Source organism: Neomonachus schauinslandi, chromosome 5 (assembly GCF_002201575.2).
Source record: "Neomonachus schauinslandi chromosome 5, ASM220157v2, whole genome shotgun sequence".
In the NCBI taxonomy this organism is placed as follows: Eukaryota; Metazoa; Chordata; class Mammalia; order Carnivora; family Phocidae; genus Neomonachus; species Neomonachus schauinslandi.
In genome coordinates this window covers 77,071,062-77,092,396 of record NC_058407.1, presented here as the reverse complement: position 1 = coordinate 77,092,396, position 21,335 = coordinate 77,071,062, and the positions used below count along the sequence as shown (strand labels likewise).

The window sequence follows — 21,335 nt, the reverse complement described above, 5'->3', positions numbered from 1 at the left end:
TGCCCTTAAGATGGTTTCCTTGGTTCTAAGATTTGCGAGTTTTACTGTTACATGCCGGGGCGTTGGCCTGTTTTCCTTGATCTTGGGAGGGGTCCTCTCTGCCTCTAGGACTCGAATGTTTGTATCATTCCCCAGATTAGGGAAGGTCTCAGCTACGATTTCCTCAAATATATCTTCTAGTCCTCTCTCTCTCTCTCCACCCCCTCAGGGATCCCAATAATTCTGACATTGGAACATTTCATGGTGTCACTTATTTCTCTGATTCTGTTTTCATGGATTTTGAGTTGTTTCTCCCTGGCCTCCTCTTTCTCCTTCTTTTCTATCAATTGGTCTTCTAGATCACTAATTCGTTCTTCTGCCTTGCTTACCCTAGCTGTTAGATTATCTAGATTAGATTGGATCGCATTGATAGCATTTTAAGTTCTGCCAGTTCAGCTTTCATTTCTGCCCTTAGAGACTCTATGTTGCCATTAATCGATTTCTCCATTCTAGCTATTGTCTTCAGAACTCCTCCCCTGAAGTCCATTTCCAACATCTTGGTTATATCTGTATCCATTTGTAAATCTGTGGCAGATGTCACAGTCTCTGAGTTTTTCCTGTTTTGGGGGTTCCACCTCCTAGTCATTCTGTTGAGGGATAATTGAGGGAATGTACAGAGTCCAAATTATCAACCACAATCCAAGCAAGATGCACCTGTTTTATAGGGACCTTAGGGTTGTCAGCCTCTTGTTCTCCCAGCCTGTCTTCTGGGGGAGGGGCCTGCAGCGCTTTTACTCAGGCAACCCTGTTTGGGCAGAGTTGCCCTGCCTGCTGGGGGGGGAGGGATGGGCTCAGTGAAAACTGGCTTTTTGGGGGCTTTTGTTCTCTGGCGGCTTTCCCTGGTGGCTTTCCACATCTCTTCCAAGAGTCAGAGCAGAAGAGATCATTTCCAACCCTCTGCCTTAGAGCAGAGAGATTGCAGTCTGCTCTTCAGTGAGCTCTCCAGACCACACTATCTCCGTTTCTGTCTGTGCTGCTATATGGGTTGTGTGCCCCTCAGCAGCACTCCCAGTCCTAGCCTCCAGGTCGAGGCACGGGGGCACGTCTCTGCCCTTTGTGCTTCTAAAGCCACCAGCTGCCCCCAGTTTCTCCCAGTCAGGGGGGCTGACCTAAAGTCCTTTCCCCGCTGCTACCAGTCTGCGAGTCTTTTCCCTGTCTCCAGCGCGGGAGGCTATCACTCACCATTGGTGTAGGATCGCCACAGCTCCCTCCGCCTTCCATTTATCTTCTGATATCTGCCCACTGAATCAAGGCTCCCTGCTTCATACCTTGAAACCAACTGCCTGCCATATTCTGTCTATAGAGATCCAGATCTATCTTCTTACATCTCAGGCTGATTTCGTTGGTGTTCAGAGTGTTCTGGTAGATATCCAGCTCAATTCTGGGGACTGGTTGGAATAGGGTCCCCTAGTCCTCCGCCATATTTCTCTTCTCCACCAAGAAAAGGTGTTTTTGATCAAACACTGACAGCAGTCAGCTGCAGCAGAAATAGGAAAGGAAGTCAGATGTTGGAAAGTAGTCTTGCCCAGGTGCTGATGAACATGTTGTTAATACTAAGAAAGTGTATCTATTCCAGGGGAAAGGAAAACACTCATTTTGATATTTGTGGATTTACTGTCAGGATTGTATAGGCTTAAGATGGCATCTAAGCTGCTGACAAACAGAAAATTCTGTGTACTTTTAATGTTATCGGGCTTTAAATACAAGTCAGAGCCAAGTAAGACTGTTTCCTAGACAGACTGAATAATTTTCACATTATCAGGCCATTGGAGGCCAGAATAGGTGCTCAGTAGAAGTCTAGAGGGAAATGCAGAGGCCAGTTCATGACGAGCACTAGGCACAGGTTTACCCTTCTCCCCAGTAAAAAGTTTAAATTTACTCTGAAGGCAACTCTGCCATGTTGAAATTAGTTAACAGCCTTTCAGCTTCCCAACACTGTCATCACTGCCAACTGGATATTTTAACTTCCAATTTTGCTTCATTCTCTACAAACACATCCCTTCCCTCCCTCCTTCCCTTCCTCCCTGCCTCTCTTCCTTCCTTCCTTCCTTCTTTCCCACAGTCTCCCTCCAACCCCACCTCCTCCTGAGTTCACCCGGGCTCTCCTGCCAGTGACCATCTCAACTTCCCAAAACATTACTCAGAACACAGACTGGCCAATCAAGACTGTGGTGTGGGAGAGCCCTCATGGACTGAATAAGGGAGCAGATGCCTAGGCGCAGAAAGTGATTGGACAAGGAGAGAAGAAACATAATCCCTGCTCTCTGGGACTCATTATAAAATGGGGAAACTGACACATGAGCAAGTACCTGCAAGAATCAAGGGAAGAACCTAATTCAGATGAGAGAAGGAGAGAGCAAACATGACCATGAAGCGGAATGTCCAGTACTTACTCTGCAGAAAGCTTCACCTGATACACCACTAGTCTTGCCCTGCTTGTTGCCTAAGAAAACTAGGATGAAAAATACACACTCCTCTTGCTGTTTCATTTAGTAAATACCAAAATTATGAAATTTTTAATGATATTAGGAGGTTGATTCTGTAAGTTTCAGCACCCCCCCCCCCAGAAAAAGATAGTAATATTTACAGGAAATTGTGTGTACATTGCTTTCTGAAATCTTCACTAACTTTTTGCTTCTTTTGAAGCAATGTAAGTAGAAGTTTAGAACCTGGGACCTATGGGTTCAAAACATCTCAGGTAACCCGAAGAGCATTTGGTTAATTTTAGAAATGTACTTTTATTTATAGAGTGTCTTTTTTCCATGCCAACTTATTTACTGTTTTAAAACAAACAGAACAAACAGAAGCAAATCACACTTTGGTAAACAAAAGCATGAACTGATTATAGGTCCCCAAAAGGGTATTACTTAAGCAGTGCATGTGTGTGCTTCTTACACCAATGTCCTCTTTGAACCCAGGAAGTGGCTGGATGAGGTGGGCCCAGGGCTGTTTGCCTGCAGCAGAGAAGATAACCAACTATTACTTTTGTAGATACATGCCTGTTGGTTGTTTTACCAAACATAAAAATGCCTTCGGTTTATTGGCTCATTTTGCTCTATCAAATAGCTTTAAGTGCAGTTGTGAATATTCCTGTTTGTTCTCATGATAACCTGAAAATTAGAACAGCTATAATGATCACCATTTTTCACCAGTAAAAACTGAGGAATCGAGAAGATAATTCAGTGGAAAACAAGCAGAGCCATGAATAGTAGAGGCAAGCCATTTACAGAGCACTGCAACTTCTTTTGCAGTTGTGTTCTTAGAAATCTATGAAACCAGCGTTTTCTTAAATTTATTTATTTATTTATTTATTTATTTATTTATTTTTGAGAGAGTGTGTGAGCCTGATCTGGGGGAGAGAGCACAAAGGAAGAGGGAGAGAGAGAACCTCAAGCAGACTCCCTGCTGACTGTGGAGCCTGGCCCTGAGATTGTGCTGAAACCAAGAGTCAGATGCTCAACTGACTGAGCCACCCAGGTGCCCTAAAACCAACATTTTCTAAGATAAGCTAACTCACCAAGCTTGGTAAAGCCTCTAAGTGTTACCCTTTCCATGCACACCAACATCAATGACAACAGCTGGTCCCAGCCATGTGACGTATTATCTTAGTGCATGCCTATGTTCTGATGTGTTCTTAGAATTTCTTTCTTTACAGCCTTATTGAAACCAGGCTGTATTTCTCCTGACCCAGTTTCTGCAATCTGTGTGTGTTTGCAGGTGAAAGAAAATGGTCTTAGGTCAGTTTGACCATCAAATAAGATGTCAACCATCACTGTCGACCATCAAATAAGATGAGGGAAAGGTAACATCATCATAAAATGGAGAGGTGCCTTCATTATCCCACACACTTTATCCCAAATGTCAGGTGGCCATATAATTAGAAAATCTTCCATTTTCCTAAGTATTTGGAGTTGCTTTTGTTCTAGGAACTTCTCAACCTTTCCCTATTTGATTTAAATCAAAAGGCATCTAGAAAAGTATCTAGAAAACACTCAGCACTAATAGCAGCAAAGCAAGGAAAACCAAAACATTATAGACAGTGCTCATGTCCCACTCCAACATCAAATCAGCATTATTAAAATTGATAGTTGTGTTTCTTTTCTTTTTTTTTTTAAGATTTTTATTTATTTGAGAGAGAGAGACACAGCGAGAGAGGGAACACAAGCAGGGGGAATGGGAGAGGGAGAAGCAGGCTTCCCGTGGAGCAGGGAACCCAATGCAGGGCTCGATCTCAGGACCCTGGGATCATGACCTGAGCCGAAGGCAAATGCTTAATGACTGACCCACCCAGGCGCCCCAAGAGTTGTGTTTCTGAATAAGTATTGGCATAAGCATATTGTAAATGTTCAATAATTTGTCATGGGAGAAAAGTGGTAATAGCTAAGATTTTTCTACAATCAAACTAGTATGACTGAGCTCAGTCCTTTAAAGTAGAAATAAATGTACCAAGCACATCAATTATAAAAATCACACTAACAAATTTAGGTAGCCTAATTTTTAAAAAACTATATTATAAAAAATGGTTAACCAAATAGATCTGCCAGTTAAGAGAAACATTAAATATTTGACAGTGATTTTATTGCTTTCTTCAAGAAGTGCGGATAGACTTTGGGATTATCAAAAGGGTGCTGACATCTTTAAAAAAGAGATTAGGCGGATGTCATGGTAACTCACTCATGATACATGTCTTTTTGTCAGTAGAGGTGTTCAACCATCACTATTAAAGCTGCTTCAGAGTACTATAATCACTACTCTTGACAGACTATTAATAGCTACTAGAGAACTTCAGAATTCGTGGGAAATCTCTGGAAATAATTACCAAACTATTACCACAGACTGTAAATATAGCTCCAAAATGCATTTCATAGATTTGCTAAAACAGATTGTAAGTCTGCCAAATGTTGCTTTTATTTGTTGAGGCACTGAATGGAATTTAAAAGTGAAAAGCTAAGGGTTGCAAGATTGGTACAGTAGGTGTGAATTGGACAGCACTGGTGAGTGGGGCCGCCCCTGAAGCACATGGGGTGACAGCCTCTAAGCTCCATGAACAAAGCACGTGGCATGCTAGGGGCACGGCGGGCACCCACCGATGTCCCCATGGGTGTACTAGTGAGCCAGTTGGAGAGATAATATTGAGGATAATTAGAGATCGTGTGTAATAAAGTAGTAGATGGCATGGCTATTCAATTTATCAATCTAGGTGGGAGGAAGCTGGACTCAAGTGGTAAGACTGGGTCTAGCTGTGCTGAGCCAAGAGCTCATTCAGTGCACAGGATTTGGATGGATGCCCACTCAGCCTTGGTATCCTGTGACTGTTCTGGATTCCAGAACTCAAGTGAGAAAGGGAAGGTCTTGTTTGATTGTGTTGTGTTTTGGGGTTTTTCTTTTTTTTTTTTGTCTATTGTCTAACATATGTTACTAGAATTCTTTTTGACTCTGACTACCCTTAGGTGGTTAGATGATGCTATTATTGATGAGATCACACCCAAGCTGATCGGGGATCGGCCCAATATTTACACGTACACCAAGGCCTTGGGAGAGATGGTGGTGCAGCAGGAGAGCGAGAACCTAAACATTGCCATCATAAGGCCCTCCATTGTGGGAGCAACCTGGCAGGAGCCTTTCCCGGTAAGCCCACTCGCCTGGATTCCTTGCTTTGCTTCCAAACCAGCATCTTTCTTGCCCAATTACTTTCCAAAGAGGTCCTTTTCGCTCTCTCTCTCTCTTCTCAGAATGTATAGCTGAGTGCAGCATACCAAATACGAACCCATTATATTAGTACAAAATTCCACATTTGGTTCAGGATTTATCCAGCATGAGGCTCCTCTGGGGGTTACACTACCTATCCTAGAGTTGGGTGGAGGTCTTAAATTAGCTTCTCATTAACCCTCGTCTGAAAATTCCCATGGGATAGTTTTAGTTCTTCGCTTCCCCACTTTTAGTTTAAATATACCAGAATGTTCTTGATGGCCAAATTGGTAGTATTACAACCATCAGGGTAAATAAAAATCACAAAGTTAACAGAAGGTTCTCAGATTAGGAATAATTTTTTGCATCTGTATACTGCTCTATCCTTTTGAAAGTACACTGAATTATACCATCTTTTTTGAAGGAATTCTGTGAAGCTTTAGGACCAAAAAAATTTGAGCTCTAGGGCTTACTGAAAATGCAGCCTCTTGAGCAGTCTCATCTGTAAAACTGGGCTAATGCTATTTTAGCCCAATACTGGACCCACTTTGGAGAGCTGATCAAATGAGACTGTGTACGAGTGTTTAGTGTAGTGCCTGGTCCCTAGTAGAATATTAAGCCCTCCATCTTCTCTTTTCTCCCTCCTCTCCTATTTACACATACATTTTGACTTTTACAGATAAAGAAACAGACATAATAAGGTCAACTGACTTGCTTAGGGCTTAGTAGACAAACTCAAGAAGACGTTTTCCTCCAACTGCTCCAGAACATATTCTTCCTGTGAACATCTCTGAGCAAGCCAATACAAATAGGATATGGATGCTATGACTTTTCAAATTTTCAAGAAATGGATCCTTCCTACAAATCATGTTTGATATGTAGTGTTCCCCTGGAGAGTGAAAATCAGGCCTGAGTGAAGAAAAGTGATGGTTAATGAATTGGTTAGCAAGTTATGATATTAAGACAAGGTTCAGTTTAACCTCTAAGATGTCATAAAACAACCTGAAACTCCCGATGACTCCTCCCAGGAAAAAAAGATGCTGGCAGAATTTTCATTCTTGCACAAGTGCAGAAATATCTAGTGCTTTGCCACTGATCTTTGTTTGTGATCTTAGATATATTGGATTAGACTGGGGTCTCAGTGCTCGTGTTTGAAACTTACAAAGATCAGACTGTAGATGTTGCGGATGTATTATAATTTTCTGACACATGTAACTAATAGAGATCTTTTTTTCTTTTAGGGTTGGGTTGATAACTTAAATGGACCTAGCGGCCTCATTATTGCGGTATGTATGTATAATAATGTAGAAATAAGTCCTTGAAAGGTAGTGGAGGAATGGTAACAAAATGCCTAGTAGTTGGTTTGGCTTCATTGATCCCAAACCATAAATGTTACTTTAGTAACTAACTACTATTGAAGCCACTTACTCTCAATTTTGCTGATTGGGAAATAGAGGCATGATGAAATTACTTTTATTATTTGTAGATTTTATTATCAGGAAAACAGAGGTACTGTGATATCATCAGTTACTATTTAGGAGTTTTGTTTTTGGAAAGTCTGAGCATCAAGGACCATGTGTGCATTTCCCTTTGATTACCACAAGATGGGAGTGTTTCCTCCTTTTCACTATTTATTAATCGCTTGAATTAGTATAGCAAATTGGAGATGCAACAAAAATCATATTCTCAAAGATTATTCAATTCTTGATTTTAATACATTCAAGAGTTGATGTGTGTGGATAGAAATCTTATGTATAATAAAAATACATCAATAACTAGTTCTCAACAGATACAAGAAAGAGAATCACCAATTAGAACAAATATTTTGCATGTAAAAATTAATGAATACAGAAAACATTTTTCACAAATACTCCTCTCCCAGACAAGAAGAAATGTCAGCAGGGCTTCTAGCAGCCATCTATGGGCGTCTTACTGCAGTGAAGGCTGGTCTAGCTGAGGTGAGGCATGACCCAGCTCATAGTTCACGTGGAAGCATTATAGGACCAGAACTGCCTCTCTGCTCTTTAGGACAATGAATAGGAATTCAGTTCTCTCCCTGAGTGTAAATCTTATTAGAAATGTCATGCTTCGACTGCTTCTGTTCCTCTCAGAGCTAGGGCCCACATGAACTAACATACAAACATAAGCGTGAATTATGACTACTTGTCAAAGACAGTGGCAATGAACTTCTTTCCGATTTCTTTCTAGCAGCCCCTCTCTTTTTGTTCTCTACCTGCCTTCAACTCTTTCATCTTTAAAGCGTAGTTGGGGTGAGCATTTGGTAACTTAGAACATAATTATTTTAAGACGATCCTAGAGTGAGTTTTATTATATTATTTACAAAGCTGCACATGGATTCAGCTTTTCTACAATTTTTCAAACTGACTTCATACAAAGGAAGGGAAATCAGTCACAATAAAATACAAATTAGGAACATAGGAAAGTGCTAACCACTGCAAACCAATGCTGGAAATATGAAGGGTATCAATAACTTCATAAAGTCAGTAAACATGACTATTAACTTATTTGTTGGCATGACTTATTTATTAATGTGAATAATTCCCAATTCTTACATTTATATAACATCTTTGAAGTGAATGGAGATACTTAACAAAAAGTGGTGGCCTTTTCCCAAGTAATAGTGTTTGTGGAATGGTAGAATTTTATTAATTTTAAAAATGTTTCTTAAACTTTTAGGGTCTAGTATTGTTTGTAAATTAGTGAGAACTAGCAGAAAATGACTTCACTTAAGAAATGGTAAACTAGGGGCAGAGCAAGATGGCAGAGGAGTAGGAGACCTGGATTTCGTCTCCTCTCAGGAATTCAGCTGGATAGGGATCAAACCATTCTGAACACTTACAAACTCAACAGGAGATCGAAGAAAAGAATAGCAACAACTCTCTGAACAGAAAAGCGACCACTTTATGGAAGGTAGGACCTGCGGAGAAGTGAATCCGAGGTGATATTCGGGAGGATAGACAGCGGGGAAGGGGGCCTCCATCGGCCGCTTCTGGCAAGTGATAGAGCCACGGAGCACAAAAATCAGAACTTTTAGAAGTCGGCTCCGCTGAGGGACGTCGCTCCAGTGGCTAAGCGGGGCGAGGAAACCTCGTGGGACAGTGTGGTCTCAGGACCCTCGGGGTCACAGAAAGACCGGGGGTGCCTGAGTGCAGCAGAGCTCCCAGGTATCAGAGCAGGGAAGCCGGCTGCAGAGACAGAGCCGAGGCGCGGGCTCTAAGCTCAGGGTTGCCATAAACCGTGATCCGCGGCACAGTCGGGCCACTGCTCCTCCAGCAGGGACCCAACAAGTGGCAGATCCGGGGAGACTCCCCTTCCTCCCCCGGGAGGAGCGGTGTGGGAGTGCACCGCAGGGATCTGCTGGGTTTGGAGACTCCACACCAAGTCGGGTGCCAGAGATAGAAACGCACGGTCACAGGCCGGGTGAGCATGGAGTGCGGCCGGAGACTGGGGAGACGGGAGTGATTGACTGCTTCTCTCTGGGGGCTCACTGAGGAGCAGGGCCCCGAGTTCTCAGCTTCTCCGGGGCAGAGATTGGGAGGCCGCCATTTTCACTCTCAGCCTCCAAAGCTGTACAGAAAGCTTGCAGGGAACAAAAGCTCCTGAGAGCAAACCCGAACAGATTACTTAGCCCTAACCGGCAAGGGCGGGGCAATTCCACCTCCAGCAAAGACATTTGGGAACAACAGCAACAGGCCCCACCCCCAGAAGATCAGCGAGAACAGCCAGCCAAGACCAAGTTTACCGATCAATGAGAACGGCAGAACTCCAGCGCTAGGGGAATACTGCACATAGAATTCATGGCTTTTTTTCCCATGATTCTTTAGTCTTTCAAAGTTAATTTTTGAATTTTTTTTGAATTTTTTTTTCCCTTTTTCAACATCTTACCAATCCCTTTTTTAAAAAACATTTTTATTTTTCATTTTTAGAGTCACATTTAATCCCTTCATAGTAGTTACCCTTATTTTTGGCATATATATATAAGTTGTTCTCTCTTTAAAATTTTGAGATAGTTTCCTCTAACAGATCAAAATATACCCTAAATCTCTAGTGTATGGTTTTGTTTTACTCTCCTGCCTGATCACATTCTCTCCTTTTTTTTTTTTTAAATCCTCTTTCTTTTTTTGGGCGCCTGGGTGTCTCAGTTGGTTAAGCGACTGCCTTCGGCTGAGGTCATGATCCTGGAGTCCCTGGATCGAGTCCCGCATCGGGCTCCCTGCTCGGCAGGGAGTCTGCTTCTCCCTCTGACCCTCCCCCCTCTCATGTGCTCTCATTCTCTCTCTCTCAAATCAATAAATAAAATCTTTAAAAAAAAATCCTCTTTCTTTTTTCAAACAACTTACCAATTCCTTTTATAAAATTTTTTATAATTTTCATCTTTACAGTCATATTCCATCACTTCATCATATCAACCCTTATTTTTGTACATATATGTTTTTCTTTCTTTAAAATTTTGGGAGGCACTTTCTTCTAACAGACCACAATACACCCAAAATCTAGTGTGTGGCACTGATCTATGCACCAGCCTGATCATATTTGATCATATTCTGGGTTTTTTTGTTTTGTTCTGTTTTTGTTTATCTTTTTCTTTTCTTCTCTTTTTTCTTTCTTTCCCTTTCTTTTCCCCCAGCTTCAGGTCTTTTCTGATTTGTTTAGAGTATATTTTCTGAGGATGTTGTTACCCTGTTAGCATTTTGCTCACTCATTATTCTCCTCTGGACAAAATGACAAGACAGAAAAAAATCACCTCAACAAAAAGAACAAGAGGTAGTACCAACTGCCAGGGACCTACTCAATACGGACATTAGTACGATGTCAGATCTAGAGTTCAGAATCATCACTTTAAAGATACTAGCTGGGCTTGAAAAAAGCATGGAAGTTATTAGAGAAACCCTTTCTGGAGAAATAAAAGAATTAAAATCTAACCAAGTCGAAATCAAAAAGGCTATTAATGAGGTGCAATCAAAAATGGGGACACTAACTGCTAGGATAAATGAGGCAGAAGAGAGAATCAGTGATACAGAGGACCAAATGATGGAAAATAAAGAAGCTGAGAAAAAGAGAGATAAACAACTACTGGATCACAAGGGCAGAATTCGAGAGATAAGCAATACCATAAGATGCAACATTAGAATAATTGGGATCCCAGAAGAAGAAGAAAGAGAGAGAGGGGCAGAAGGTATAATGGAGCAAATTATAGCAGAGAACTTCCCTAATTTGGGGAAGGAAACAGGCATCAAAATCCAGGAAGCACAGAGATCCCCTCTCAAAACCAATAAAAATAGGTCAACATCCCAACATCTAATAGTAAAACTTATGAGTCTCAGAGACAAAGAGAAAATCCTGAAAGCAGCTCGAGAGAAGAGATATGTAACCTACAATGGTAGAAACATTAGATTGTCAACAGACCTATCCACAGAGACCTGGCAGGCCAAAAAGGACTGGCATGATATATTCAGAGCACTAAATGAGAAAAATATGCAGCCAAGAATACTATATCCAGCTAGGCTGTCACTGAAAATAGAAGGAGAGATAAAAAGCTTCCAGGAAAAACAAAAACTAAAGGAATTTGCAAACATGAAACCAGCCCTACAAGAAATATTGAAAGGGGTCCTCTAAGCAAAGAGAGAGCCTAAAAGCAACATAGACCAGAAAGGAACACAGAAAATATACAGTAACAGTCACCTTACAGGCAATACAATGGCACTAAATTCATATCTTTCAGTAGTTACCCTGGATGTAAATGGGCTAAATGCCCCAATCAAAAGACACAGGCTATCAGATTGGATTAAAAAACAAGACCCATCGATATGCTGTCTGCAAGAGACTCATTTTAGACCCAAAGACACCCCCAGAAGGAAAGTGAGGGGGTGGAAAACCATTTACCACTGGGGTGGCAATCCTTATATCAGACAAATTCGATTTTAAACCAAAGACTGTAATAAGAGATGGGGAAGGACACTATATCCTACTTAAAGGGTCTATCCAACAAGAAGATCTAACAACTGTAAATATCTATGCTCCTAACATGGGAGCAGCCAATTATATAAGGCAATTAATAACAAAAGCAAAGAAACACATTGACAACAATACAATAATAGTGGGGGACTTTAACACCCTGCTCACTGAAATGGACAGATCATCTAAGCAAAAGATCAACAAGGAAATAAAGACTTTAAATGACACACTGGACCAAATGGTCTTCACAGACATATTCAGAACATTCCATCCCAAAGCAACGGAATACACATTCTTCTCTAGTGCCCATGGAACATTCTCCAGAATAGATCACATCCCAGGTCATAAATCAGGTCTCAACCGGTACCAAAAGATTGGGATCATTCCCTATTTTCAGACCACAATGCTTTGAAACTAGAACTCAATCACAAGAGGAAAGTTGGAAAGAACTCAAATACATGGAGGCTAAAGAGCATCCTACTAAAGAATGAATGGGTCAACCAGGAAATTAAAGAGGAATTAAAAAAATTCATGGAAACCAATGAAAATGAAAACACAACTGTTCAAAATCTTTGGGATGCAGCAAAGGCAGTCCTAAGAGGAAAGTATATAGCAATACAAGACTTTCTCAAGAAACAAGGAAGGTCTCAAATACACAACCTAACCCTAAATCTAAAGGAGCTGGAGAAAGAACAGCAAATAAAGCCTAAACCCAGCAGGAGAAGAGAAATAATAAAGATCAGAGCAGAAATCAATGAAATAGAAACCAAAAGAACAGTAGAACAGATCAACGAAACTAGGAGCTGGTTCTTTGAAAGGATTGACAAGATTGATAAGCCCTTGGCCAGACTTACCAAAAAGAAAAGAGAAATGACCCAAATCAACAAAATCATGAATGAAAGAGAGATCACAACCAACGCCAAAGAAATACAAACAATTATAAGAACATATTGTGAGCAACTCTATGCCAGCAAATTAGATAACCTGGAAGAAATGGATGTATTCCTAGAGATGTATCAAGTACCAAAACTGAACCAGGAAGAAATAGAACACCTGAACAGACCTATAACCACTAAGGAAATTGAAGCAGTCATCAAAAATCTCCCAACAAACCAAAGCCCAGGGCCAGATGGCTTCCCAGGGGAATTCTACCAAACATTTAAAGAAGAATTAATACCTATTCTTCTGAAACTGTTCCAAAAAATAGAAATGGAAGGAAAACTTCCAAACTCATTTTATGAGGCCAGCATTACCTTGATCCCCAAACCAGACAAAGACCCCATCAAAAAGGAGAATTACAGACCAATATCCCTGATGAACATGGATGCAAAAATTCTCACCAAAATACTAGCCAATAGGATCCAACAGTACATTAAAAGGATTATTCACCACGACCAAGTGGGATTTATCCCTGGGCTGCAAGGTTGGTTCAACATCCGCAAATCAATCAACGTGATACAATACATTAACAAAAGAAAGAACAAGAATCATATGATCCTCTCAATAGATGCAGAAAAAGCATTTGACAAAGTACAGCATCCTTTCTTGATCAAAACTCTTCAGAGTATAGGCATAGAGGGTACATACCTCAATATCATAAAAGCCATCTATGAAAAACCCACAGCGAATATCATTCTCAATGGGGAAAAACTGAGAGCTTTCCCCCTAAGGTCAGGAACACAGCAGGGATGTCCACTATCACCACTGCTATTCAACATAGTATTAGAAGTCCTGGCCACAGCAATCAGAAACAAAAAGAAATAAAAGGCATCCAAATCGGCAAAGAAGTCAAACTCTCACTGTTTGCAGATGATATGATACTTTATGTGGAACACCCAAAAGACTCCACCCCAAAACTGCTGGAACTCATACAGGAATTCAGTAAAGTGGCAGGATATAAAATCAATGCACAGAAATCAGTGGAATTCCTATATACCAACAATAAGACAGAAGAAAGAGAAATTAAGGAGTCGATCCCATTTACAATTGCACCCAAAACCATAAGATGCCTAGGAATAAATCTAACCAAAGAGGCAAAGGATCTGTACTCAGAAAACTATAAAATACTCATGAAAGAAATTGAGGAAGACACAAAGAAATGGAAAAACGTTCCATGCTCATGGATTGGAAGAACAAATATTGTGAAGATGTCAATGCTACCTAGAGCAATCTACACATTCAATGCAATCCCCATCAAAAAAACCATCCACTTTTTTCAAAGAAATGGAACAAATAATCCTAAAAATTGTATGGAACTAGGAAAGACCCCAAATAGCCAGAGAAATGTTGAAAAAGAAAAGCAAAGCTGGCGGCATCACAATTCCGGACTTCCAGCTCTATTACAAAGCTGTCATCATTAAGACAATATGGTACTGGCACAAAAACAGACACATAGATCAATGGAACAGAATAGAGAGCCCAGAAATGGACCCTCAACCCTATGGTCAACTAATCTTCGACAAAGCAGGAAAGAATGTCCAATGGAAAAAAGTCTCTTCAACAAGTGGTATTGGGAAAATTGGACAGCCACATGCAGAAGAATGAAACTGGACCATTTCCTTACACCACACACAAAAAGAGACCCTAAATGGTTGAAAGACCTAAATGTGAGACAGGAGTCCCATCAAAATCCTAAAGGAGAACACAGGTAGCAACCTCTTCGACCTCAGCCACAGCAACTTCTTCCTAGAAATATCGCCAAAGGCAAGGAAAGCAAGGACAAAAATGAACTATTGGGACTTTATCAAGATAAAAAGCTTTTGCACAGCAAAAGAAAGTCAACAAAACCAAGACAACCAACAGAATGGGAGATGATATTTGCAAATGACATATCAGATAAAGGCTAGTATCCAAAATCTATAAAGAACTTATCAAACTCAGCACCCAAAGAACAAATAATCCAATCAATAGGCAGAAGACATGAACAGACATTTTTCCAAAGAAGACATCCAAATGGCCAACAGATACATGAAAAAGTGCTCACCATCACTCGGCATCAGGGAAATCCAAATCAAAACCTCAATGAGATACCACCTCACACCAGTCAGAATGGCTAAAATTAACAAGTCAGGAAACGACAGATGTTGGCAGGGATGCAGAGAAAGGGGAACCCTCCTACACTGTTGGTGGGAATGCAAGCTGATGCAACCACTCTGGAAAACAGTATGGAGGTTCCTCAAAAAGTTGAAAATAGAGCTACTATATGCTCCAGCAATTGCACTATTGGGTATTTACCCCAAAGATACAAATATAGGGATCCGAAGGGGTATGTGCACCCCGATGTTTATAGCAGCAATGTCCACAATAGCCAAACTGTGGAAAGAGCCAAGATGTCCATCAACAGATGAATGGATAAGAAGATGTGGTATGTATATACAATGGAATATTATGCAGCCATCAAAAGGAATGAGATCTTGCCATTTGCAACAACGCGGATGGAACTGGAGGGTGTTATGCTGAGCGAAATAAGTCAATCAGAGAAAGACATGTATCATATGACCTCACTGATAGAAGGAATTCTTAATCTCAGGAAACAAACTGAGGGTTGCTGGAGTGGGGGGTGGGGTGGGAGGGATGGGGTGGCTGGGTGTTAGACACTGGGGAGGGTATGTGCTATGGTGAGCGCTGTGAATTGTGCAAGACTGTTGAATCACAGATCTGTACCTCTGAAACAAATAATGCAATATATATTAAGAAAAAAAAAAGATAGCAGGAGGGGTAAAATGAAGGGGGGGAAATCGGAGGGGGAGATGAACCATGAGAGATGATGGACTCTGAAAAACAAACTGAGGGTTCTAGAGGGGAGGGGGTGGGAGGATGGGTTAGCCTGGTGATGGGTATTAAAGAGGGCACGTTCTGCATGGAGCACTGGGTGTCATGCACAAACAATGAATCATGGAACACTGTATCAAAAACTAATGATGTAATGTATGGTGATTAACATAACAATAAAAAAATTTTAAAAAGAAATGGTAAACTAAGGGACACCTGGGTGGCTCAGTAAGTGTCTGCCTTTGGCTCAGGTCATGATCCCAGGGTCCTGAGATCCAGTCCGTGTCTGGGCTCCCCGCTCAGTGGGGAGCCTGCTTCTCCCTCTCCCTCCTGCTCGTTCTTTCTTCTATCTCAAATAAATAAATAAATAAATAAATAAATAAATAAATAAATAAATAAATAAATAAATAAATAAATAAATAAATAAATAAATAAATAATAAATAAATAAAATGGTAAACTAATATTAATGGGAAATTTGGGAAACCTTAGTTTTTAAGATATCTTATGAATTAATTTTTAAATGTAAAAAACTATTCTTGGTGTTTAATTAACTGAACATATTAACCTCTCACAAATTTGAGGAACTCCACTCCCTAACAGAACCCGAGAACCTCTATGGAAATGCTGTCATTTGAGATGGACTTGGCTGGGGGGTTGGATAGGCTGAGAGAAGTCAGCCTTAGCCCGATAACCTAGTAAGCAGCAAGTCAGTGTTAACTATTATTTCGAGCAGCCTTAGTATTAGCCCCAACTGTTACTTAAAACTTGGTTCAGTGTTTAATGTTCTTTTTCCTGTGCAGGCTGGCAAAGGGTTTCTTCGGTCAATAAGAGCTACTCCGATGGCTGTGGCAGATTTAATTCCCGTTGATACAGTTGTCAATCTCACCTTGGCTGTGGGATGGTACACAGCTGTTCACAGGTGCGCATGTGGAAGCCAGCTTTCAAAGATTTGATGAGGAGGAGGGTGAATATGTTAGGCTTAGTTTCAAAATATACACATTTGATTGTAGAAGACCCCAAATATCAGAGAGAATCGGTCTCAATATTTTACATAGTTCCAAATATGCCATCACGTATGCATGGAGGTATTTTATAAATACTGCTTCGTATTTTGTATAAAGTAACAAACTCTAAATCATTTAACCTTAAAATTCTAACCCAAAAAAGCTTTTCTTTCTATTCAGTAATCTAAAATACAGCTCCCTTTTTTAAGGCAAAGGAGATAAAAGTGGGTGAAATAAGGGCATCTTTTATATTTTATACAGCTGCTCATTTCCTGATATATGCCAAAAGTTCAGATCTCCATTGGGGGGGGCTCTATTTCCTAGTACAAAAAAAAAAAAAAAAAAAAAAGTTTTTTGTATATTTGACTCTGTTTGTAAATGGCAAACAGAATTAAATTTTTCTTATTTGAAGTCAGCCATTTAGTTGTTTTCCAATCCAGCAGGGCTGAACTGGACTTAGAAGAAAACATAGCCTATATTTTGCCCAATAAACATGTCTAGAAGTTAAAAATATGATCTACTTTCTCATTGTCATGGTACCTCCATTTGCTCCCTAAATACATCAACTTATTTGAGCCCTCTTTCATATGCACATGCACACTTTCCTCATCTTCTTCCATTTTGCATTTTTACCCAAAGAAGGAACAGAAGATGGAGCGTTGACCTAGTTATAGGAATTATTGAAACATCCTTGCCTACATGTTGTTTTTCCCTATCTTTCATTTGTCCTCCATTTTGTTGTATTTATTTAATTTTTATTTCATTTTCCAGACCTAAGTCAACATTAATCTACCACTGTACATCTGGTAACCTCAATCCTTGTAATTGGAGAGAAATGGGTAAGTGCCTGTAGAGATGTAACTACATAACTATTAGCATCTGCCCGCACAGTTTTAGTGTCTACCACAGGGGGAAAATGTGACAAAATGTGTCTTGGAGCTTAGAGTCTAATGGGAGAAAAAGACAAAAAATAAGTAAAAGATAAAATAATTAGTAATAATGAATGTGTAAGAGTTAACTAGAATGTGCTGTGGAGCATCAGAGAAAGGGGGTTAGTGGGAATAATGTGCATGATTGTAAGCAATAAGGGGTCCACTGGCTATAAAGATTTTAAAAATAGATAAAACCAAGTAAAAGTCAGCAGTTATAAGTAACGTCAGTGAGGAAATGCTCCTCGTGCTGAGGCAGGGGCTGCTCACACACACACACGTCCCTTGTCCCCTGGCTACATCACTGCAACTGTGAGATCATCAATAACCAAGTAGATTTAGAAGAGTTCAATAATGCTACCTTTTGTTATTGAGTCAGTGATACTCTTCATCGATTTATACAGTGAGCCATAAGTGTAACCTCGAAAGTATCTTGTTGAATGGAAGTAATTAATCCTGCATGTAACTGAAAATTAGCTAACCAATCTTGTACTTCTTTGTCAATTTAGGAGTTGGTTTTCTGCAAATATCTGAAACTTTGAGATCATCTAGTTTTATTTAGGTACTAGATATTAAAAAAAATCACATGTACTTAATTTGTTAGAATCTGATTTCCATTTCAGAGCACTCTGCTATGCTATTCTATTTGTAAAGTTGTTACTTCAATAAAAATGAAATTACTGCCATCAAAGTTCTTTAGATCATATATCCAGTTATTTAGATCATATATCTAAATAATTCTGAAAACATTTGGAAATAAATCTCCTCTACCTCAGTAACAGGATTAAAAAACAAGCATTAATAGAAGCAAAGAAGATATGTTAAGCTCTTAAATAAAAAGATGCTACATGTAAATTCCATTTCTGAAATTCAAAATTCTTCTTCCACGCCAAAACCTATTATCTGTTTATCAAATTATACAATGTCATAGTTGAAAGTAATCTTAAAAATAATCTAGTGGCCTTGCTTTATTTTATATATAAGGCCCCAAGAGAGTAAAAGATCTATTCAAATTCATATGGAGGGCTCGTACCTCAAACAGAAGTAGAAGACAGGTCTCTGGCCTCTGTGCAGTACCCATTCCAGTAGTGATTCTTAAAAGTGAATATGAATCCCTCTGGGAGGAAAAAGAGATTCCTAGGTCAGATGTTTCTTGAGAATCTCTTTTGTATAAGGTATATATATTTTATATAGATTTCCAAGTAATATACTTTAAAGAGGACAATAATCATATTACCATAATAACTGATATTTTCATCATAATTGAATAATGAACTTGGGTATATTCTTTGAAAATTTTACATAAATAAAATGAACATTGAATTGGAATTAATATCATTTGAAAAGAATTATTTTACAAATGTACATTAAAAGTTTCTAAACTTTTATCTAGGTTTTATCTACATAATTTGCATAATAATATAAAAAATATTGTGGAAAAAGTCTGGAGACAAGAATGGATGGACAATGGAGTCTGGGATAGTCCCAGAGAAGCAGAAATACCAAAAAAGTAAAAGACCGGTATCTAAAGTGAACCAACACAAGGGAATCCTGCCTTAATATTCTCTTTTTCACTTAAACCTTTATGAAGCTTTAAGTAGCCCTTTATAAAGGTTAAGTAAATATGAAGAAACTTTACTGATGGTTCTACAACTAATGATCCAACCTAGGAAATAAGGCCCTCAGGCTCTGTCTTGAGGCTTTCAGAATAGACTAGATAACCTGGGAACCAAATGATGGATTTTAAGTTTTTCTGAACAATACTTCACTGTATTGACTGAAACTATTTCCCCAAGAAGTTGTTTTAGATAAAGGTTTCAGGAAAAGGACCCAATTCAGAACCCATTCTCGTTACTTGATTTTGTAGGTGACCTCTTGCCTGGCATAAATATCTTAATATTGTTCTCAGAGATTGATTCTTGACTCTACACAGCCAATCACTGGTCTTTATCATTTTGACCCATTGCAAATGCCCTCCACTACAGTGGGCTTATATGCTCCCAGACTTGTACTCTCTTTTTTTCCCCAGGATTCCAAGTCTTGGCAACCTTTGAAAAAGTCCCATTTGAGAGAGCTTTTAGGAGGCCAAATGCAGACTTCACAACCAACACCATCACAAGCCAGTACTGGAATGCAGTCAGCCACCGGGCCCCTGCCATCATCTATGACTTCTATCTGCGGCTCACAGGAAGGAAGCCCAGGTGAGAAGCCGGGTCAGTTGCTTTAAGAGCGTTGTTGCATGGAAGATTAGGGCCCCCGAAGTCCTTAGCCCTCTTTTCATCTGGGGCTTGAAGGTGACAACTGAATCTTACATAAATTTGGGGCCAACTGAAGCCGTAGTAATGAGAATCCCCAAAGGGACCCCTACCTTAAAAATCCTCTGTCATAATAAAGGAAGTTAAATGTTGAGAAACTTGCTTGGTGAATTCAGCAAGTAATCATCCACCCAAAAAGCAAAGCAAGTGAGACTGTAAGTCTGGGGTTTTCTAAACTGTTAGGTAATCTTAAAAACGGTAACACAGGGCGCCTGGGTGGCTCAGTTGGTTAAGTGACTGCCTTCGGCTCAGGTCATGATCCTGGAGTCCCAGGATCGAGTCCCACATCAGGCTCCCTGCTCGGCAGGGAGTCTGCTTCTCCCTCTGACCCTCCTCCCTCTCATGCTGTCTGTCTCTCATTCTCTCTCTCTCTCAAATAAATAAATAAATAATCTTAAAAAAAAAAAAAAAAAACGGTAACGCACACACACGCGGGATGATGTGGGATGATCTCGTTTTCATTCTCAAAACAATCCAGAGAGGATGTACTCATTACACCAATTTTACAAATAGGAAATAGAAGCTAAGGGAAGAATATAGAGTAGTCTAGAAGCTGAAAAGAGGAAAGATCTGGAGAAACCTGAGCTAGAGTTACTGCCACCTAGAGGTGAATAAAGAAATTAAAGGGAACAAGGTAGAATGAAATGTGCTGATGCTGAGGCAGCTCTGTCGCCATCTAGCTGTGTGACATAGGACCTATCCCTTTCTCTCTGTCTCACTTGAAGAATTTTCTGTTGCGTCTCAAGAGTCATCATTATTATAATTACCAAAGGCAATCCCTGCAAGCAAGCATTGGAAGCATGAATAGCATTGCCTTCTATGCTAGTCTCTTTATAGGAAGAAGTCTCTCTCGGCATTTATTAGCAGTGCAAATGGCTAAAACTTAGGCAATGTTGCATTTATCCAAATTTGCAGAGAACTTATTTAGAGCTCATAACTCAGTAATCAGGTTCTTCTTGAGCAAGGTGAAAAGGAGATGCTGTGGCTATGGGGAAAATATTTGTATGGGGCTTATTAAATAAAGATGGGAAAAGAAGGAAAACAAACATTATAGGCAGAAATGCTGAAAACTTTAAAATTTATCAGGGTTGGAAGACCTGGATAAAGAGCAAAGTTCTGTAAGTAGAAAAGAAAAAAGGTGGAAGGGAGCCAATAAAAATCTTTATGAATTTTGAGAAATTAAATTGTAGTATTTATGGGAAATGGGTAGGTTTCTATAAGAATTTTAAGAATCATCTTTATGGCAGAAAATGCTAGAATTCTTTTAGACTCTTTCCCTTCCCAGGTATGTTTGTGTGTAATCTATGCATTTACAACCATATATAGACATATATATAGTTTTGCTTTGAGGTATGTGCGTGCATGTGTGTAAATCAAGCTTACGTATTTTCCAAATTTTTTCACTAATTTTCCTTGAAAATCTAAGTCATTCTGCCTAGTTTTTTCCCTATTACAATGGGGTAATGAATATCAGTGCACCTGCATTTTTTTTTTGGAACATACCACTGGGGAGGATGCTGAGGAGTGTGACTGCTGGATTGGAGGCTATCTGGATTTTGCAACGGCCGCTAGGTTGCCCTAAAGGAAAGCTCTATCATTTTGCACTACCAC

At 39.8% G+C, this 21,335-nt stretch overlaps 1 protein-coding gene across 2 annotated transcripts in view; it reads left to right on the top strand.

Moving 5' to 3' along the window:
- The window catches only part of FAR2 (fatty acyl-CoA reductase 2), a 93,685-nt gene that overhangs the window by 63,577 nt on the left and 8,773 nt on the right, over positions 1-21,335 (top strand). For both annotated transcript variants that reach the window (XM_021690763.2, XM_021690762.2), the window contains 5 exons: positions 5,490-5,667; positions 6,969-7,013; positions 16,277-16,395; positions 17,252-17,319; positions 19,439-19,610. In XM_021690763.2, coding sequence (XP_021546438.1) covers positions 5,490-5,667; positions 6,969-7,013; positions 16,277-16,395; positions 17,252-17,319; positions 19,439-19,610 — 582 coding nt within the window. The remainder of the gene's footprint in view (positions 1-5,489; positions 5,668-6,968; positions 7,014-16,276; positions 16,396-17,251; positions 17,320-19,438; positions 19,611-21,335) is intronic.